General features: G+C 44.2%; 1 protein-coding gene across 5 annotated transcripts in view; it reads right to left on the bottom strand.

The window, feature by feature from the left end:
- ATF7IP (activating transcription factor 7 interacting protein) overlaps positions 1–21,025 on the bottom strand; it is a 216,181-nt gene that overhangs the window by 60,922 nt on the left and 134,234 nt on the right. For all 5 annotated transcript variants that reach the window (XM_060245309.1, XM_060245311.1, XM_060245310.1 and 2 more), the window contains 3 exons: positions 6,260–6,397; positions 2,018–2,083; positions 1,186–1,259 (listed from right to left, as the gene is read on the bottom strand). In XM_060245309.1, coding sequence (XP_060101292.1) covers positions 1,186–1,259; positions 2,018–2,083; positions 6,260–6,397 — 278 coding nt within the window. The remainder of the gene's footprint in view (positions 1–1,185; positions 1,260–2,017; positions 2,084–6,259; positions 6,398–21,025) is intronic.

Raw genomic sequence — 21,025 nt, 5'->3', positions numbered from 1 at the left:
TTTAGCACCAGTTATGTTTATGAAAAGTATTTATAAGCCTGGCTGGTTCAAACTTGAAAGAACTTCCATCCAGTTAATATTTGCCTCCTAAGCCTGCTCTGTATCCTTCAGAGGTGAGGTGGGTGGTGAACAGAATAACACATTGTCAATAATAACTTTGCCATTGGAATCCCTTTCACCACTTACCTGGCACCATAAGTGCAGCCTTTTAGGTGCCAGGATGCAAAAATTTATTTTACTCATGGTTTTAAGAAGATGAAGAAGATATTAGATTTATATCCCCCCTTCACTCTGAATCTCAGAGCAGCTCACAATCTTCTTTATCTTCCTCCTCCACAACAAACACCATGTGAGGTAGATGGGGCTGAGAGAGCTCTCGCAGAAGCTGCCCTTTCAAGAACAGCTCTGTGAGAGCTATGGCTGACCCAAGGCCATTCCAGCAGCTGCAAGTGAAGGAGTGGGGAATCAAACCCAGTTCTCCCAGATAAGAGTCCACGCACTTAACCACTACACTAAACTGGGCTATCATCATTTTAGCTGCTTCTAGTCTTAGGTATTTTACAGATTTTTAAAAGGTCCTCAGTAGTTGCTTTATACTGTCTCTAATGGCTTGCCGTTATATGGCTTGACTGAATACTTTTATGATTTTATGGTATTGTTTTTGTGTGTAACATAGCTATCAAAGCTCTGGAGAGGAAGCATGTGAATTCCTTAACGAAACAAACAAACCTCCCAAATGTGAGATCCTACTAGCTGAGGTTGCAAGTGCAACTACCAAGAAGAGAACCTTAAGTGTTAACATCTTCAGAGGACATGAACCTGTGCATTGTAAGGATAGCCTGAGAGAATCACTTAATGTTAGCCCAAACCAGCTATAAAGGGAGATCCCTTTCCCAGCCTATGAGTATACTCTTAGCCTTTTGTTACCCTGTGGTATCTTGTGAACCAGTCTGAAACAAGGCAGGAAACACTGAAGAAGAGTGCAGTTGTCAGCAGTGGATGGGAAGCTGCAACTTTGTCGCCCATCTCTATCACTGATGGGAGCCATCTATCAAAGATGACCTTCTTTGAATGAGAATTCTTAAGGGAGCTGATAAAAATTATTTATCCTTTAAATACCAGCAGAGAGAAAACTGCACGACAAACCAGCTTGCTTATGGGCAGTATTATATTTTCAAATCTTACCTATATGCCACACTGTTAACACCGCCAGCATCACCCACCACTTTTCCTGGGGACTGAGGTGTGCTTTGAGGATTCTATAAAGTAACAAGCCAATGTGAGATCTACATCCTTAAAGTCATATTCATACATGTTTGTTCTGTTCACCAATTTACTATCCCTCTTCAAAAACTTAACTTGAGTCATCTGAGATCTCAATATAAGCAGTTGATAAATTTTCCTGCACCACCATCACAGCTGTGATTCGTAATGCTGTAATAGTAATACTGCCCTCCTTCAAACTTTGCAGTAATTTGGAGGAAAATCTCTTCTTTTTACTTCAAACAGTAAGAAATCAGTCCTCTTTTCTTAAAATAGTGTTGCTCTGATGTAAATGAGGAACCTGTTGTTCATGGGCCACATGCCACGAAGTTTTAAAAAACAAAATCTCTCATAAGATACCTGCAATGATTCAAAGGAAAACGTGGCAATATATAGCATCAACATGTCCTGCCATGCTCTACTTCAGCAAGCAAATAATATCTGGTGTTGCTGAAATATGCAAATTATCACAGATCACTTAGTCACAATGAAATTTTTAATGAGGCCTCTGCTGGAGAAGACCCCAAATCTCAATACAGTTACTCTCCTGTGCTCTGAATTTCTTTAAATAAATAAATCTCTCTTTGACACAGAGTACAGAATAGTTCCTCTATCCCATTTAATCCTAAAATATAATTAAATTATTTCCTGCAATTGATTGATTTTATTCCAGTAAAGTACAAGACAGTCTTCACTGAGGTAGTTATTCTGCTGGAAACAGTTAACAAAAAATAACACAAAGCTCTAGCCTTACTTCAGATCTTTTTTTCAAATCTTCTCTAGCTGCTCCAAAACGTTTTGTCAGTCTTGTAATTTTAGCCTGGAAAAGAGAGGGGAAGGGAATAAGATACAATATCAATTTATCTTAATGTCAGATTTATTCAGTCTTTTATTGCTTTGGTAGTTAGCTATATCAACATAATGGTTTTAAAACCCTGTAATAAACACAGAACTCTCCCCTTACACCAAGTAAAGGAAATCATACACACACACACACGTAAAGTTGTCTCACAATCTGTGGCTTCTACAAAAATATCATAGTGAAATGTAAAAGCACAGCAATAATTTAAGTAATAGGGCAGTCTACCACTGGCAAAGCTTTCAATGACTATTATCAGGGCTCTTTTTCTAGCAGGAGCTCCTCTGCATATTAGGCCATGCCCCCTGATATAGCCAATGGAGCTTACAGTAGGTTCTGTACTAAGAGTCCTCTAAGCTCTTGGAGGATTGGCTACATCAGAGGGTACTGGCCTAATATGCAGAGGAGCTCCTGCTAGAAAAAGAGCCCTGACTATTATTTACAGAATTCTCCTAACAGGGAAGGGCAATTATTCGTAACGTCCTGAGAAACAAGAAGCAACCTAAAATCTTCACAACTTTTCCACTGCATATTGTCTGACAAAGGGAGCTCTGAGTCTTGAAAGCTTTTACCGTGACAGTCTCTAAGGTGCTACTGGACTTGAATTTAACTGTTGTACTGTAGACCACATACCCTCTGAACTATCCACTGCAGACTGTTTCTCTCTCTACATATAGCCTTGGTCTATAACAACTTTTGCATATCCCAGTTTTTATTGTCTAGAAAAGAGATTTGCTGTTTGTTTGTTTTTTAAATCTGAGGTCAAGTAAGTTTCCCAATAGATAGGTTTATAGGTAATTATTAGATTTACAATACGTAAGCCATTGCATAAATATGGAATTACAAATTGTTGTCAAATCCAATTGTACGTTTCATTTTTTTTTAAAAAAAAACATTTTTATTCACACACACAAAACAAATGCCAACAACAAAACGAAATATAACAAAACCATCTGATAACCTCATATCCAATATAAGAGATAATACTATCATGTTATGGTGATGTATCAACAAAAAAATTCAAAACATAACAAAGAAAATACATAAACCAAAACATGAAAAATCATGAATAGATAAAAAGGAAGGAGAAAGGGGGAGTGGGGGCTGCTTCCATCCAAGTTGTCTGAGATTTTACATAATTTTCATTAATTTCATTTCTGAGAAACAGTATCCTCTAATCAGTGTCTTATTCAAACTTTCAGTTAAGGGTCTCCATCCATTAGAAAAGGGCAACTAGAATGATGAAAGGGTTGGAACGCTTTCCCTATGAAGAGAGGTTAAAACGTTTGGGGCTCTTTAGCCTGGAGAAATGTCAACTCAAGGGACATGATAGAGGTTTACAAGATTATGCATGGGATAGAGAAGATAGAGAAAGAAATACTTTTCTCCCATTCTCACAATACAAAAACTTGCCAGCATTCAATGAAATTGCTGAGCAGTTGGGTTTGAACTGATAAAAGGAAGTACTTTTTTACCCAAAGGATGATTAACAAGTGGAATTCACTGCCACAGGGGGTGGTGGTGACTACAAGCCTAGACAGCTTCAAGAGGCGAATAGATAAGCATATGGAGCAGAGGTCCATCAGTGGCTATTAGCCACAGTGTATTGTTGGAACTCTCTGTCTGGGGCAATGATGCTCTGTATTCTTGTGCTTGAGGGGGGGGGGGCACAGTGGCAGGGCTTCTAGCCCTACTGGTGGACCTCTTGATGGCACTTGGTTTTTTGGCCACTGTGTGACACAGAGTATTGGACTAGATGGGCCATTGGCCTGATCCAACATGGCTTCTCTTATGTTCTTATTAAAGAAAATACTTTAATGAGCTATAGTCTGGATATCCCATTACATAAATTATAAAACAAATTATCTTAAAATCATATTTCTTTTTTTTCCCCTCAATTAATCTTATCTTATTTGTTAATTTTTCAAGTGCCTCTATATTCCTTAATTTAGAAGCCACCTATCCAAGGAAATCCCTTTAGCATTCTTCCAACATTGAGCAATAAGCATCCTACCTGTGACTAAAGAAAGACGGTATTTTTTGTTTACATTGAGAATATTCATTGATAAATAAATTGAGCAAGGCTAGTTCTATAGTAGGTTTTATATGTTCCCTGGTTATTTTAGCAATTTCTGCAAATATTGATTTTCAAAAATTTGCTCTAACTGGACAAAACCACCGCATGTGAATAACCATCGCTAGTTCACCACAACCTCTCCAACAGTTTTTACTGTCTATTTTCATTGTGGGTTAGCCTAATTGGAGTGAAATATCACCTTTGAGACACCTTTAATGCATGCTCTTGTAAACTCTTGAGACTGATTTGAAATGACAGTGGTGAAATATTTGTTCCCAGTCATTATAATTAAATTTAGTGTTTAGTTCTATTTCTCAATTCTTTTTAATCATCTGCACCAGAGTTGTCCCTCATGGCCAATGGCTGGGGCGGATGGGAGTTGTAGGCAAAAAACATCTGGAGAGCTACTGTTGGCCACCCTTGTCCTATATATTTTAGTAATCAATTTCCCCTCTTCATTATCTATATTTCAAATTAATTATTCAAATTCAATTAATGGTCCGTTTATTTCATCTTTAATTTCCTTATTTTGGAGAAAACTTACAATTTGATGTTTCAACAGCCGTTTAGTCCCATCAGGAATCCTTCAATCTAGAGCTGACTACTGTTATTTAAGAGCATAATATTTGCATCCATATTTGGCATTAGTTAAGAAAAGAACCTCTGCACTTGGGAGCCATAATTTTTTGCTGGAACAAATTTTGTATGATACAGAATGGAGGTCAATGGAGAACTCTCTGGGCATACCCTTTTCCATTTCTTCCACACCAAAATAGGGGCATGGAGGACTGAAAGTCTACCTGAGGGACCGTCTCTTCCCACACGTTCCCCAGTGAGCACTAAGATCAGGAACCCAAAACCTCCTGGTTGTCCCCGGGCCAAAGGGAGCCCACTTGAAAGTTACAAGAGACGGGGCCTTCTCCGTAATGGCTCCATCTTGGTGGAACCAGCTGCCGGAAGAGGTAAGGGCCCTGCGGGACCTTACCCAATTCCGCAGGGCATCCCTCTTCCGGCTGGCCCCCAACTAATCGGCACTGAGCACTGAGTACTGAACATCGAATACTGAACATCAAATACTGAATTTGTAACCGATGAGTGTAGCTGTAGGACTGCCGTTTGATTTTAATGTGTATGTATATAACAAATGTTTAGATTTTTAACTGTAAATTATGAAATGTTAATTTTAATGCTTAATCTTAGATTTTATGTTAGTTTTATATGTTGTAAGCCACCGTGAGCCACCTAGTGGGAAGGGCGGGATATAAATCTTAGATAAATAAATAAAAAAATAAAAGTGAGTTCAACTTTTTTCTTCTTCCAAAAAGCATCATCATAAAATAAGTGAATCCCCCCATCTCTTTGAAATGAAATCTCTCTAACGCTAGCCAACCTATTTCCTTGGAGAAGGACAAACGGGGGATTAAATGTCTCAATTGATATGCACCTTCCACTCATCTACCCAATTTTTGAGATTTATATCCTTATCTCAACTGAGCTAAGTACATTTCAGACAACCCATTGTAATTCATCATCTTAACATTACAATCCTAAGAGTCTTTCAAACATATTTTGGCTACATAGAGCAGTAGCCAACGATATCAAATAATCCTTAACAGTTAACAGGACTTGCCAGTCCTTAAGACATGACACTAGGATTCCAAAGGACATTTTAAAAAGAGCCTTGAGAATTTTATTTTGGATGGTTTCTGGTGTCTTGGTTATGCCCCAACTCTATATTTCAGCATTAAAGACAGTAACTCCCTAGTTTTTACCTTTCATTTTAGTAATTATCTTCCAGTGATCTACAAGCACAACTACCTGCTCTTCTCTTGCATCAATACTGGCTATCCTAAAGTGAGATGACTCTCTTTTGCAGTACCCATGATTCTTCATGAATACCACTCATCTCAAATTCTTTTTTGCCTAAAGCTAGCACTCAGCCTGTCTGTAAGTTACAATTTCTGAGGGACAAAAAGTATACACATGAAAGAAAAAGGGACACGCATAACGAGAAAAAGTTAAAAGGAGACTTCAGTTTTTAAACACGCAAGCCCATATACCTGTAGTTCATTAAGGACAGTTTTATGTCTCTTGCTACATTCAATCTTATCAACTCTAGTTTTCAGATCTGCTACCGTTTTATCAAAGACAGCACATTGCAGGGCACTGAACTTTTCTTCAAGAAACCTCTGGATAACCTGTAAAATATATACATAAATGACAGTCAATATATTCAATGTACAATCATTTGAAAATGTTTTACTATGCACATCGGAACTGAACATGGTTATGGAAAACTCAAACTATAATGTCTGCAAAGTAATGATAGCATTTACTATGTTCTATTTTAGCCCATGTCCATAATAATTTAGGAAGCAAGTTTTAAAGAGATGGTTGATACGTATCACATTACACATACATATACCCTGACATACTCTATATTAGGGATGTCAGATGTGTGGCCCGAGGGCCAGATCAGGCTCCCAAAGAACCCCCTATCAGGCCCATGAGCACCTCCATCTGCTTCCTTCTCTCTTGCTTCCTTCTGCATCACAGCTTGCTTTGCCAGGCTTGCTCAATCGCACAAGAGCTACAGAGCAAAGCCTCTATTTTCTCCATTGGCTGACCAGCACATGAAGCAATTTATGTACAAAAGCTCACAATGCCCAGCCATTTCATGTTTTCCCTGGGTCTTAGGCTCAAAGCATTGACCATGAGATTTCTGTAATGAATCTTTTAAGCATGATTTACTTTACGTTTTTTTAAAAAACATTTAATTGTGTTTGTGTCCTTTATAAAGTTTATATCTCCACTACCTGGCATTACATTTTATGGCACACATGGTCCTGCCCAACAAAGTCTCATTTATGTCAGATCTGGCCCTCATAATAAATGAGTTTGACACCTCTGCCCCTATATGTTTAATGTACTCTCTTTATTTCGCTGCTTGTTCTGCTTGATCACTTCCAGGGTAGGGCCAAAAAGGGTCACCAAGACCACAAACTCATGCTGTGTACCAACCTTCCTTTCTCTGTCAGTAGAGAATTACATCCTGTCTTAGGATTTCCAACAGAAGTACCAGACTCCAGGTACATTTTTGCTGATAGAAGTATCTGGCGCTACATGACACAATGTAGAAGCCCTTCAAGTTATGTTGAAAGCTGCTGAGGCAAATTTACGTATTTTATAATCCCCAGTGAATGAGGAAGAAAAAGTTTATGTGACTGCCCAACTAATGTTACTGACACATGGGTAGCACAAGCACATGGCTCTGCTCCTCTGGAAATCTTAGATCAGTGAATCCCAAACTTTTGGGAGTCACCATCCCCTTGGTTTCCACTCATTCCCAGTGGCCCCTACTCTACACTATAAAAAACATTATTCAGAATAGCACAACCCACTAAGATAATAACAGTAACATTCGTAATAGTAACAATTGCATATTTCTTCAAAATCCAATTATTTTTTTGTTTAATTTATTCAAGAAACTTGAACCTAGTCAAGTGACACCAGTTTTTCAAAGTCCGACAGTCATTTAGCAAGAATCTTAAATACCACATTTAGTAACTGCTGTTCAGTAAATTCTTAATATGATGAACTTGCTGAAGTGATACTGTCAAGTGCCTTGCCATTTTTCTGGTTGCTGAAGAACTTTCACTTTTATCTTCTCTCTTCTACTGCAGCTGTTTCTTTGTAACAGTTATCTAAATTCCTTTGCACTGATCTGAAAGGGTTACTAAGGGAAACGAAGGTTGCTCCTTCAGATTAGGAGCACCTGCAAAAGGAGCCTGGGAATGTCTTGGGGGGAGGGATTGATGCTTCCCACTTTCTTGCTTCCCCTTTTTCTTTGAAAATGTAACTGATTAAGTTACCCTATATAAGCGGGCAAAAAGGCCCCTTTGCCACTTTTTGCAAAGTCCGTCCTGCCTATAAGTTGCTGTCATGAGAATAAACAACCATTAATGAAGTGGACTGTTTGTGCTCTTTGAACTGTTGGGGTCTTGACAGATACCAGAGTTTTCCAATGTCTGGTTTAAAGTCACTTAGCAGAAGGATTAAATCACCACATTCAGTAATCTGGAATCAATTTCTTTACTTAGAGAGAAGTCAGATGACCACACTAAAGCTTTGTTGTTCAGTCACACAGTCAAGTCTGACTCTTTGCGATCCCATGGACAAAGTCACGCCAGGCCCTCATGTCTTCCACCATCCTCTGAAATCTGCTCAAATTTGTGTTAATTACATCAGTAATGCTGTCCAGTCATCTCATGTTTTGTCGTCCCCTTCTTCTTTTGCCTTCTGTCTTTCCCAGCATCAGGATATTCTCCAGTGAGTGCTCCCTTCTCATTTGGTGGCCAAAATATTTGAGCTTCAGCTTCAGTATCTGACCTTTCAGGGAACAGTCAGGGTTGATTTTCCATAGAACTGACTGATTTGATCTTCTTGCAGTCCAAGGGACTCTTAAGAGTCTTCTCCAGCACCACAGCTCGAAAGCATTTATACTTCTGTGCTCGGCCTTCCTTATGGTCCAACTTCTACAGCCATACTTTACTACTGGGAATACCATCGCTTTGACTACACGGACTTTTGTTAGCAGGGACACTAAAACTACATTCCACCAAATATGATATTGGAAATGCAACAAGGAGCTTCTTAACCACTGTTCGTAGTGCTGGATAGCAATCAGAAACTTCTTTCTGTAACCAAAAATCTTGGTACGATTTCTTAAACTTTGGCTTCAGTTTAATGTCATTTTGTAGTCCCATTAGTTCTTCTTCCACTACTTCCTCATTACCTGAAAATGGATTATCACTCTGGAATCTGGAATTTCCATCAAAAAAAGATCCTCAGATGGCTCAGACATATCTTCATGCAGCATATCCAAACAGTTACCAAAAAACTGCAGACCATCATCTTTTATCCTACCTTTTTCTTCTAGCTCAGACAGGCTCAGATATTGGTATCGCTCACAATGGTCTATACCATGTTTGGTTAGAGTTTTTGTCAGATTTGAGCACTATGCAGAGGCAGAAAAAACAGGTTTCCTACCTGTAACTGATGATCTTCGAGTGGTCATCTGTGCAGTCACACTGATGGGGGAGTAAGGCGCCTGCGCCGATCTCGATCGGTAAACTTAAAAGCTGCGGATTTCCGCGCCGACGTCCCAGTGCGCATGCCCAGGAGCCCCCACCACGCATGCTCACTGAGACGGGCACGGACATCCCGCCAGTTCCTTCTGACCGCCACGTCAGCCCAATGATGGACCGGTCGCAGCGGGGAAGGAGGGCGGGGAGTGTGACTGTACAGATGACCACTCGAAGATCATCAGTTACAGGTAGGAAACCTGTTTATCTTCTTCGTGGTCTCTGTGCATCACACTGATGGGAGACTAGCAAGCCAAGACCATACCTGGAGGCGGGTGCCACGGTCCATCAGCAGGAAGCAGACTCTAACACCGCTCGGCCCAGCGCCGCTTCGCGACGGCTTCGTAGGTCCAACGCGTAGTGGCGTACGAAGGTATGTCCAGAGGACCAGGTTGCAGCCCTGCAAATGTCCTGTAGTGGGACGCCTCGCATGAAGGCCGCTGAAGTCGCCATCGCTCGGGTGGAATGGGCCTTGATGGGCCCAGGTAAGGGCCTCTTGCGCAGCAGATAACAGAGCTTAATAGTCTCCGTTATCCATTTGGACAGCCTCTGGGCCGATATTTTATGCCCCAGGGAAGGCTGGACGTAGGACACGAAGAGCCTAGGGTCTTTCCGGAAAGGCCTGACGCGGTGCAGGTAAAAGGCTAGCGCCCTCTTTACATCCAGGGCGTGCAGCCTGCACTCGTCCTCATTAGATGGGTTGGGAAAAAAGACTGGAAGGCACGTCTCCAGGTCCAGGTGAAAAGCCGACACTACCTTCGGGAGGAAGGTGATATCAGGTCGTAGACGAACTCCCTCCTCAGAGAAACATAAGTAGGGGGGATCGCAGCGCAAGGCTGCCAGCTCCCCTACCCGTCGAGCCGATGTTATGGCTACCAGAAACGCCGTTTTCCAGGCTAGCAGTTGAAGGGAACACGTAGCCATGGGCTCGAAAGGCCTCCCCGAGAGGGCTTGTAGAACCAGAGACAGTTCCCAGGCGGGCGCCAGATGTTTAACAGCCGGATACAGTCTGATAGCCCCTCTGAGGAAGCGCTTAGTGTCTGGATGGGCAAACACAGTACGCCCATCCACTTGCGAGTGGTGAGCAGAAATGGCCGCAAGGTACACACGAACAGAGGATACCGAGAGCCCCTTGTCCAGTAAGGATAGTAGGAAGTCGAAGACGATCGGCAAACACGTCGAGCTCCGGGGACCCCCACGCCAGGAAGACAGGGCGCAGAAAGGTCCAATTGAGCTCCCACTCGTGCCCGGCGGCGCCCCCCCCGACTGAGGAAGTCCGCCTGGGTGTTCAGGTTCCCAGGAAGGTGGGTGGCGACCAGTGAAGCCCCTAGGGCGATGCACATGTCCCACAGAGCTACGGCTAGGCCACAGAGTCGGCGGGAAACCGTGCCGCCCTGTCGGTTGACGTACGCCATAGCCGTAGTATTGTCCGTAAGAACTGCCACCGTTCTGTTCCGCAGGAACTTGTGAAAAGATCTCACCGCATGAAAGATCGCCAAAAGCTCCAGGAAGTTGATGTGGTTGCCTGCCTGGGATAAAGCCCATCGGTCCCCCACACAGAGTCCTTTCATATGCGCCCCCCAGCCCCACAGGGAGGCGTCCGTGGTAATGGTGAGGGTCGGAGGTTCCTTGTGGAAAGGAGCCCCTTCTAATAGATGGGCCTTCCGCGTCCACCAGTCGAGGGAATGCAAGACCTCTGGGGGAAGCGTCAGGCGGCGTTCTGGCGAGTCCCTCCCGGTTTTGAAATGAGCCAGAAACCACAGTTGAAGAGGCCTCATGCGAAGCCTCGCGAAGACCAACACCGCTGTGGTGGCGGCCATAAGGCCTAGTAGCCGCTGAAACTGGCGAGCGGTGGCGACAGGGCACTCCTGGAGAGCCCTCACCGCCCGAATGATGTCCTCCGCCCGGTCCGGTGGGAGAAATGCCCTGCAGACCCTGGAGTCCAGAACGGCACCGATAAACTGGACCCTCTGTGAGGGTTGGAGACGGGATTTCTTGTGGTTCACCTGCAGGCCCAGGTTCTGCAGCAACGTGAGGGTAGTGGTGATGTGACACAGCAGAGTCTCTCGAGACGGAGCGACTAGCAGCCAGTCGTCGATATACGGAAACAGGGTGATGCCCTGAAGCCGTAGAAACGCTGCAATCACGACCATAGTCTTTGTAAAGACCCTGGGGGCCGTAGAGAGGCCAAATGGGAGGGCCCGATACTGGAAGTGGTCCGAGCCAATAGAAAAACGAAGGAATTTTCGGTGGAAGGGATGAATAGACACATGAAAGTAGGCGTCCTTCAGATCCAGTGTGGCCATCCAATCCCCTTGGTTCAGGAGGGGGAGGATGTTCGGCAAAGATGTCATCCGAAACTTGAGGTAGCTTATGAACAAATTTAGGGCCCGGAGGTCCATGATGGGCCGCAGGCCACCATCCCGTTTGGGCACTATAAAGTATCGGGAATAGAAGCCTAGGCGGTTCTGGTCTGAAGGTACGCGCTCTATCGCATCCTTCTGAAGGAGGGATGCGACCTCCTCTCTCAACGTGTCCGTAGGGGTGGTGGAGACGAACGTCGGTGTGGTAGGGCGTTGACAAAACTCGATGATATAGCCTCTTCGAACGATGCCGAGGACCCATTTGTCTGTCGTAATGGTCTCCCAAGCCTCCAAATATGGGAAGAGGCGGGCACGGTACAAGGAGGGGGAAGGGAGGAGGGCCGGGCGGCAGTCAAAGGCCCTGCTTGGGTTGCTTGGAACCCTTCTGCCTAGAAGACTGTCCAGCCGGAGGAGAGTACTTTGGCTTGGGCGTGTATTGCTGTTTAGAGTATGGGGAGGCAGACTTGGGGCGCCAAGGTTGGTCAGGCGACTTGGGAAACGGTTTTCAGTTCCAAGGCTTTGGTGCCTGTCGTTTGGACTGAGGTCGTGCCGCGGAGACTCCCAGGTTCCTCGATGTTTTGATGCTTTTATCTATTTCCTGCAACACCGAGTCGGTGGTTGCACTAAACAGACCAGAGCCATCGAACGGTAAGTCCTCTATATAGGCCTGGGTATCATGCTGGAGGGCCGTGGACCTAAGCCAGGAGTGGCGACGTAGGGCAATAGCAGTTGTAAGTGTTTTCGCGCAAGTGTCGCCCGAGTGTTTAGAGGAGTTCAGTTGTTGCTTTGCTAGCAACATACCCTCTTTCTGCAATCTACGGAGGGCAGTCTTGGTCTGTTCCGGAAGGCTGGGAAGAAGTGTAGACACCTGGTCCCAGAGACCATATTGGTAACGGCTCATACAGGCCGCGTAGTTGGCGATTTTGAAGCCCAGCGATCCTGTAGAATACAGCCTCCTGCCTATGGAGTCCAATTTCTTCCCCTCCTTATCGGGAGGAGTGGAATGCGTCTTCTTGGCGCGTGAAGACGAAGAAACAACAATGGAGTTAGGACGAGGGTGGTTGTGCAAGAACTCCGCACCAGCTTCCTGGATTCGGTACATATGGTCCAGGCGTCTAGACGACACAGGCGTCGAAATGGGTTTGTCCCATGAGGTCTTGGCAGTATGCATCATGACATTGGTCAAAGGCAGCGCCACCGCGGTGGAAGTGTCCCTCTGGACGATATCGAAGACCGTGTCGGTAATGATCGGTTCGGGTTGCACAGTGGTGAGTGACAGTGACTGCGCCATGCGCTTTACCAAGTCCCCGTACGATTTTAAGTCCTCCGAGGGGGAGATTGGCTGCTCCTCGAAGGTCTTCGGTGAAGGGGAGGGTTGTCTCGGCGAGGAGGTATCTTGTTCATCAGCCGATGAATCATGCGACCTAGATGATCGCGCAGGTGACTCCGAACGATCCGAGAGATGCGGGTCGGGCGGCGACACCGGGGTCTTTGGTTTCGGCTTTTCTGCTGGGGCTCGATGCCGAACTGGTGGTGTGGTGTCCTCGACGTCGGGAGCCTTCGACACCGACGCGGAGGCTGGGCGACGTGGGGGACGGTACGACGTCCGAGACCGGTAGGAAGCATCGGAAGATTGGTCCCAATCAGGTTGACGAGGAGGGAGCCACGGGAAAGAAGGTTGCATGGGGTAGGCCCCATATAAATATTGCCACTGTCTCTGGTCCCATGGGACCTGGGCAGGGTCTCGGCGTCGAGGAGATCGGCTCCTAGGTGAACGGTCCTTAAGGTCTTCCTCTCGGTCCCGAGGGGGTGGACTGCGGGGAGCTCGAGGGCGAGGCCGAAACGGCGGTTCGATGTCGGGACGCTGGCCGGGCTCGATCTCCTGGTCGGAGTCGGAGGAAATGACGAGCTCCGTCGACATCGAGGTGATTGGTCGAATCGGTGAGGCAAGCAGCTTCAGCGGCGGTATAATCGGAGCCGTCGGGTCCTGCGGAGAGGTGGGAGCGATGAAAGACGAAGATTTAGGCTTTGGCTTATCCAGCCTTTTTGCCTTTTTCTTCTTCTCGCTCGCTACGCCCTTATCCTCTTTAGGCCGCTTAGCTGGCATAGAGGAGTCCGACAGGGGGGCCGAGGCAGTGCGTTTCACGTGCCGTTCGGCGTCGGAAGGCGGGCGCTCGGCATCGACCACCGACGATGGCGATGTCGATGGCGGGTCGGTAACGACAGGCTGGTCTGCCTTCTCCGCCGATGAACAAACCGGAGACAGAGTTTGTTCCATGAGGGCTGCCGCAAGTCTCGCTGCTCGGTTCTTCCGGGTTTGTCTCGAGAATTTTGCACAGTGTGTGCAAGAGTCGGGGCGATGCCGTTCTCCCAAGCACAGGAGGCAGAGTGAGTGCCCGTCAGGTGGGGCTATCTTGCTCCCGCACTTGGAGCACCGCCGAAAAAATCCCCACCGCCTTTCCATGCGCCAGAAGGCGGGAAGACGGGGGAAGGGGGGGGGAAGGAAGCAAAATTAAAGCGCTCCGCCCGAACGCCCCCAAAAATATCAGCAACTAACACTAACTAAAAACTAAACTAACAACTATAAAAACTAAACTACAGCTAACTATACTAATTTCAAAGAAAGGGAAAAGTTCACCGACCGAAGCAAGTAGATCGACTGATCAGCGCGGCGGTCAGAAGAGAACTGGCGGGATGTCCGTGCCCGTCTCAGTGAGCATGCGTGGTGGGGGCTCCTGGGCATGCGCACTGGGACGTCGGCGCGGAAATCCGCAGCTTTTAAGTTTACCGATCGAGATCGGCGCAGGCGCCTTACTCCCCCATCAGTGTGACTGCACAGAGACCACGAAGAAGATCTTGGGGTGCTATTTGCCAGCATCTAAGCTGTAGCTTGGTCAAATGTAAATTAGAAAATAACGCAGTTGAAGGGGCCCAACTCCAGCGCCCTCCCTGGTAACCCCACCGTCCCCCCTGGAGCAGTACCACCCATTTCAGAAACTACTGCCTTGACGATGGAATGCAAACCAAGATCCTGTATATAAGAAAACTTGCTTTGTTAGGGAGCATTTAGACACTTTTTTGCTTGGAGGACTTGGTAAAACAATCTATTTTCCTAAATGTCTGGGACTTATTGATAATTTCCAAGTGGGCCTCTCTAATATCCGGGCAATGTCACTCCCTTTTGCTGGAATTCTGCAGCAAAAAGGGGAACTTTCATTCTTGTGTCTTGCGAAACAGGAGATTTAATGCTGGGGATGAATGCACTGTCTCCTGCCTGGAAAAGATGTGAAGAAACTGACCAACAGGCTGCTAAGCTCTGAGATCCTGCATGCTGAAATGCCATCACAAGCAAATGTTTTCAGAGCCAATGACTTTTAGGGATAGGTGAGTGAGTTTGAAGGGTAGTCTTATTAGAACTTAAGAGGACCTTTCTGAGGGACCACAGTGGGAATCTGTATACCATGGAGGGTTTGAAGGCGGAAATTTTCCTCAGAAATCTATTGATCTTGGCTTCAAAGGTGGCAGAATGGGATGTGGCCCATCCCTGTAAATTTCTTGTGCCAAGACAGTGTTTTATTCATTCTGGAACAATCTAGACAGATCTGTAGCCCTAGCTCTCATGCTTAAAAATATTTTAAGGCATCTGTTCAAGGCTTTCCATGTTGATTCATCTATTCCATTTATAGAATGTTTGTGTGGGGCTAGGAGAGTGCTAAAAATCCCAGGAGAGTATCCCGATTGTTTCAGGAACCAGCTTTAGACAATTAAGCCTCAGAGAAATTATGAGTTGGATAACTGACAACTCCAGGAAATCTGGAAGCCATGCACTTTTAATAAGAACATAAGAGAAGCCATGTTGGATCAGGCCAATGGCCCATCCAGTCCAACACTCCGGGTCACACAGTGCCATCAGGCGGTCCACCAGTAGGGCTAGAAGCCCATCCCACTGTGCCCCCCAAGCACCAAGAATACAGAGCATCACTGCCCCGAAAAGAGAGTTCCAACAATATGCTGTGGCTAGTAGCCACTGATGGACCTCTGCTTCAGTCAGTGGAGGGTTGTGAGGATCTCATCTACTCTTTCCTTCCATATTTTTCTTAGCCATGTATGAAAGCTGTCATGAGGTAGTTGTAGAGTTGCTCCTCTGGCCACATTGCCCTGAAGAAGAGAGTTGACTATTTCACAAACAACATCATTCTGATTTTGAAAAGGTGCGAGTAGCTTGATTTGATCTTATTCTGACTATCCTGAGTCTGAAAGATTGTTCTGCCCTCCATGTCCACAACTACCCTTAAGTGAATCAGCTTTATGAGTGGTATGAGTAAGCTGTTTTCAGAGTTAATGAGAAATCCATCAACACTCAAACATTCTAAAGTCACACATTTATCCAGTTGTGATTCAAGTGCTGTGCAGTGTACCAGCAGATTGTCAGAATATTAACAAATGTGCATTCCCCTTGATTGCAGGTGTGCCATCATTGCAGCCGTAACTTTGGCTGAGGAGAGACTCAAAGGGAGGACTCTGGATTGAAAACTATATCTGTCAAGAGAACCTGAGGAACTTGTAATGGTTGGGAGAAGGAGGATGTGCAGCTATGCTTCCCAGAGAACAACAGACAATGAGATTTCCCCCATTCTACAGCCTCCCAGATGGTGAAGCCCCTGAATCTCCTCTGCATCATGTGGATGATGAGATATTTTAAGTCCCTGATGGCTTGCTGGGCTTCCCTTTTTGTTTGGCATTGTGAAGAAAATTGAGTATACTCCACACAACCTTTCCAGTAAGAGGTCCATCTTTACTAGTAAGAGATGATGTACAGTTTACTGCAGTGGTCCCCAACTCATGGCACTCAAATGCAGAGTTTTTTTGAGCAGGAATGCAGTTTCGGCTGGCTTGGTGCTAGGGGGTGTGGTCTAATATGCAAATGAGTTATTGCTGGGCTTTTTCTACCAAAAAAAAGCCCTGAAGTAGGCAAGGCCAGGTGGGGCTTTTGTTCAGCCGGACCTGATTCGTCACTTGAGTGCAGAAGTTAGCACCATGATCTAATACAGGTAAAGAATAGGTTATTGCATTTTCTAAAAGGTTTTGTCCTGTCCAAGTAAAAAGGAGAGCACTCTACATAGAGAGTAAATATGCTCTTTCTTGTCCTGTACAGGCATAGTACTGGCAGAATGACATTCTGGTTCAGGTGGAATTTAGAAGTCACTTTAAGAGGGACTGGAATTAGGTCTGAAGAACTACTCTGATGTACAAGATTTTTTGGAAAGGAAGGCTGTGTTGTTGCACCCAGAATTTTTTGACCATTCTGACTAATATGATGGCAACTAGGAATATTGTTTTCATGGTCAGCAGACATAGGGGGCAAGTGGTCATGTGCTCAATTTGCTTTCTTATGAATTTTCACAAAATCAGTGATAGTCTCTGCTAGGGAACTGATGGCTGAAATTGGTTTAATAATCATTTTAAGAATAACTACGATTCCCTCTGGGCTAATAAGGATGTTCCCTCAGTGTGGGTGTGGGAGCAGACTATGACTGCTAAGTGGGGGATAAAAGTCCTGCGCCCCCCCCCCCCAAAAAAGGCTTAGAAGATATTCAAAGACCTTATACAGAGGACATGAAACTGGGCCTAAGTGTTTCATTTTGGGGCCAGTTGGGGTGCATGATTGGTCCTTGGAAAAGAAGGTTGTTCCAATGTAGGAGAATAAGATACCTGTTCTGGGACATGGAATTAATTGTGAGGAACCATCTGTGTCAGCCAAAACGGAGTTATCAGTATGGTCAAAAAATACCCCTGTCTCATTCTTTAGATAAACTCTACTAAAAGAGGGGAAATGGAAAACAGACCCTCCATCAAAGTGATCTGAAATGCATCCCTGAGGGAGCTCAGGTCCCAGGCAAATTAGGAAAAGAAGTATATGCATCTGGTGTTCTTTTTGGTAGCAAACAAGTCTATTGGGGCATTCTCCATCATGGGAATATCAGGGAAGGAAAAACCCAGTTGAGCTGCCCTTTGTTGAGTGCTAGAGGAATGTGGCTTAGAAGGTCCACAAACTGATTGTTTCTGCCAAGTATGTGGACAGTGCTCATTGGAAGCAGAGATATTTTTGATGGTCTGGTCTTCATTTATAAGTATGCATCTAACAAATCCAGCATTGCAAACGATACACCAAGACTTAACAAAGGCCTATAACATATAATAGGGCCTGGGCTTTGTATTAGGCAGTGTCAAGGGGATTATCCTAGAGTCTTAGCCACAAGGTATAGATGGAACTCTCTGTCTAGGGCACATGATGCTCTGTTTTCTTGGTGGGCTATCTGGATCCCAGCCCTTATTGCAATAGTCACACAGCAAAAGAGGTAAGGGAAGACCTGGATGATGTATGACTCTGCTGTTTTGCCTTCTGACATAGAGTTGTTTGAATATAGGGAATGATGTGATGGGAACAGCTTCTCTGACTAGTTTGAAATGTTGCCCTTTGAGGAAATGAATCCTTTGGACAAGGAGGAGTTGGCATTGAGGCCCACTTGGTAGACTTCCAAGTGTTCATGCTTGTGCCAAGCCAGTGGTGACTCTGAGACACTGCTCTGGAGACGTAGGAGTGGGATAGGGTCTTACTTGGTGTCTTGGATGGAACGAAGGTGCCCAGAGTTGGTCTCAGAACAGTATGAACAAAAATGATCAGATCTGTCTCTCTAGAGTGGAGGTCAGATCTGAGCTCAGATCTTTCTCCAGAGTGATGCTAGACAGAGCTTATTTCCACAGAGGCTCTTTTAAATGTGGGGTTCTACTGTGCCTAGCTTTAGGTATGAATTGGTAGCAAAGAACATACTGACCAACAACATTCTGCTCTTTGCCAAGGAACAGTAAACATTTACTGAGGTCACTGTGGACATCTGTGCACAAGATTTTTGACTCACAAGACCCAAACTTTTTGAAAAGAGCCTTTGGGGTTATATTTTTGAGGCCATTCACTCTACAGAGGAAACTTAAGTTTTTTGTTTAAGCAGAAATTCAGAAATTTTGCAAACAACAGAATGTTAATAAGACAACCTCATTCAGCAGCACCGGAGAGTAATCTGAGGGAAAGGCAATTCATCCCTACAAAAAGATGGGAAAACAGTGTGAGGAAGAGGATGGAGCACTCCCAGGTATTTTGTGCTTCAAAAACTTCTCCATGGGAGGCCTGCACACACACAATACCCATGTGGTACTGCACAGGATGATGAACATCTATTAATGTTTATGTTTATGTTTAATTCCATTTATTAACAGATCTCTGACCCATAAAAGAGCTGCACAGACTGAGGCAGTTCTGATGTATAGAGGACTAATATGCTCTTCGTATGGTGTGTATGGTCTCTTTTATGTCCAGAATCCTTAAAGGTTGTCCTACTCATCCTTCAGGAGTATGGTTCCTCAAACTAGTGCAGTCCACCTACTAGAGGAGTTGGTTTCATTGTGTGTTGGGGTAAGTAACATTTTGTAGCAATATTTGAAAATATTGTAACAGAAAAAGGATCATCCCCATTCTTCCTAAAACAGACAATAAAAAGACTGGAAAAAAGAAAAAAAATACTTCCTCTGGAAAAAAGTAAAAACCAGTCAAAGGGACAAAATTACGGATTTTACTGACCAATTTTTTAAAAAACAAACTGGGTCAAATACTGACAAATTACTGAACAATTTAATTCCAGCTTATAAATAAATTAAAGTAAAACAACTTCACTGAAAAAATAATCTGGCCTCAACCATCCATCCCCATAACCATTCCCATCACATCTTTTTATTCAAAAATATTTTTATGAAGACAGAACAATGTTTTTATTATTGTTCAAAACTTAGGACATTTTTTTCTTTTAAAAATAATTGCATATCTGCATACTGCAGATAATAAAACAGCAAAAACGATTTCAGGCTGGGGAGTCATCAGTATGATGACATCCAGCTGTATCAGTACTCCCCTCCCCCCAGCAAGATGGTAGCATAACTGGAAAATTAGATCACCATCTGAGCAAATTTGACTGATATTTTATTGTAATTGTAATGTTTTAACCTATATATTGTTGTTTGTTTATTGCTGTACACCACCCCAAGCCCTGTTTAAAGGAAACAGCCGGTGTAAAAATCATTTTAATAATAAATAATAAAACATTAAAAATCATACATAATCATTATGAGAACACCACATAATTACTGTAAGGTAAGACTTGTCTTTGCTTTGACTTTTATCTTTGTTTTTTGCTGAAAAAAGTTATTAATAAACTCTTGTTTCTCAACAGTCTTCTGCACTGCATCCACAAGCATTTTTCAAGCATTCTTTCCCTCCAAATGCGGTAATGAAAACAAAAACAAATTATATTCACAAAAACACAAAAGAATTACTGACTTTACTGCCAATTTTTAAATTAATAACCTGATAGATAAGTGGACAAGATGGGGGGGGGGGCGGGAGAGATCAGGTTGGTTACCTCTAACTGATGTGCAGACACACACTGGGTTTTTGTGCCTACGTCAGACCCTTGCTGGGAACTTTAAAAGCTGTAGACATATATCTCTTCTGGGTGGGGCTTACCTCAGCCCTGAGGAGCAGGTATCTACTGAGCATGCCAGGAGTTGAGGCAAACCCTGCCCACCACTCATTTCCTTCTGCACACCACCAGAAAGTCCCAACACAATAAAGTTAGTGGGAGATGCCAGCAGTGGAGAAGGTTGGGTGGGAGCATGTGACTGCACAGATGACCACTCGAAGATCATCAGTTACAGGTAACCAACCTGTTTATCTTCTTTGTGGTTTCTGTGAATGTCACACACTGGATGATTAGTGAGCTAAACTGGACCAGGATGGTGAGAGTTGGCATCTACTAGAACTGATGTCACCATGCCCAGGAAAAAAAATGTGGTTGGTAGAGATTGATAACCTTAACTGAAACATTTATTGTATAACATGAACAGGTGAGTACTCAAATGTGTAATAACATAGACATCAAGGTCTAACCCATTGAGAAAATAGAAAAACAACAACATGCCAACTAATCTTGCATAAGGCAGAGAAACTACTTTGGTTTGTGTACTCAAGCAAATAGATATGTCAATATGAGGATATGTATGATAAAGATGAGAAAAACCAAAACACATTAGATGCGAGTATCAGTGAAAAATTGAGTGAAGGATGGTTTGTCCAAACTTAGTGCCTTTCTGAGTCTTTATATCCAAGGCACAGTGTTGCACAAAGGTAGATGAGAAGGACCATGTGGTTGCTGCACAAATAGCCTCAAAGGAAACCCCTGCCAAGAATGCCAATGATGCTGCTATAGCC

Source organism: Heteronotia binoei, chromosome 8, assembly GCF_032191835.1.
Source record: "Heteronotia binoei isolate CCM8104 ecotype False Entrance Well chromosome 8, APGP_CSIRO_Hbin_v1, whole genome shotgun sequence".
NCBI classification, from domain to species: domain Eukaryota; kingdom Metazoa; phylum Chordata; class Lepidosauria; order Squamata; family Gekkonidae; genus Heteronotia; species Heteronotia binoei.
This window is presented reverse-complemented; position numbering and strand designations above follow the sequence as displayed.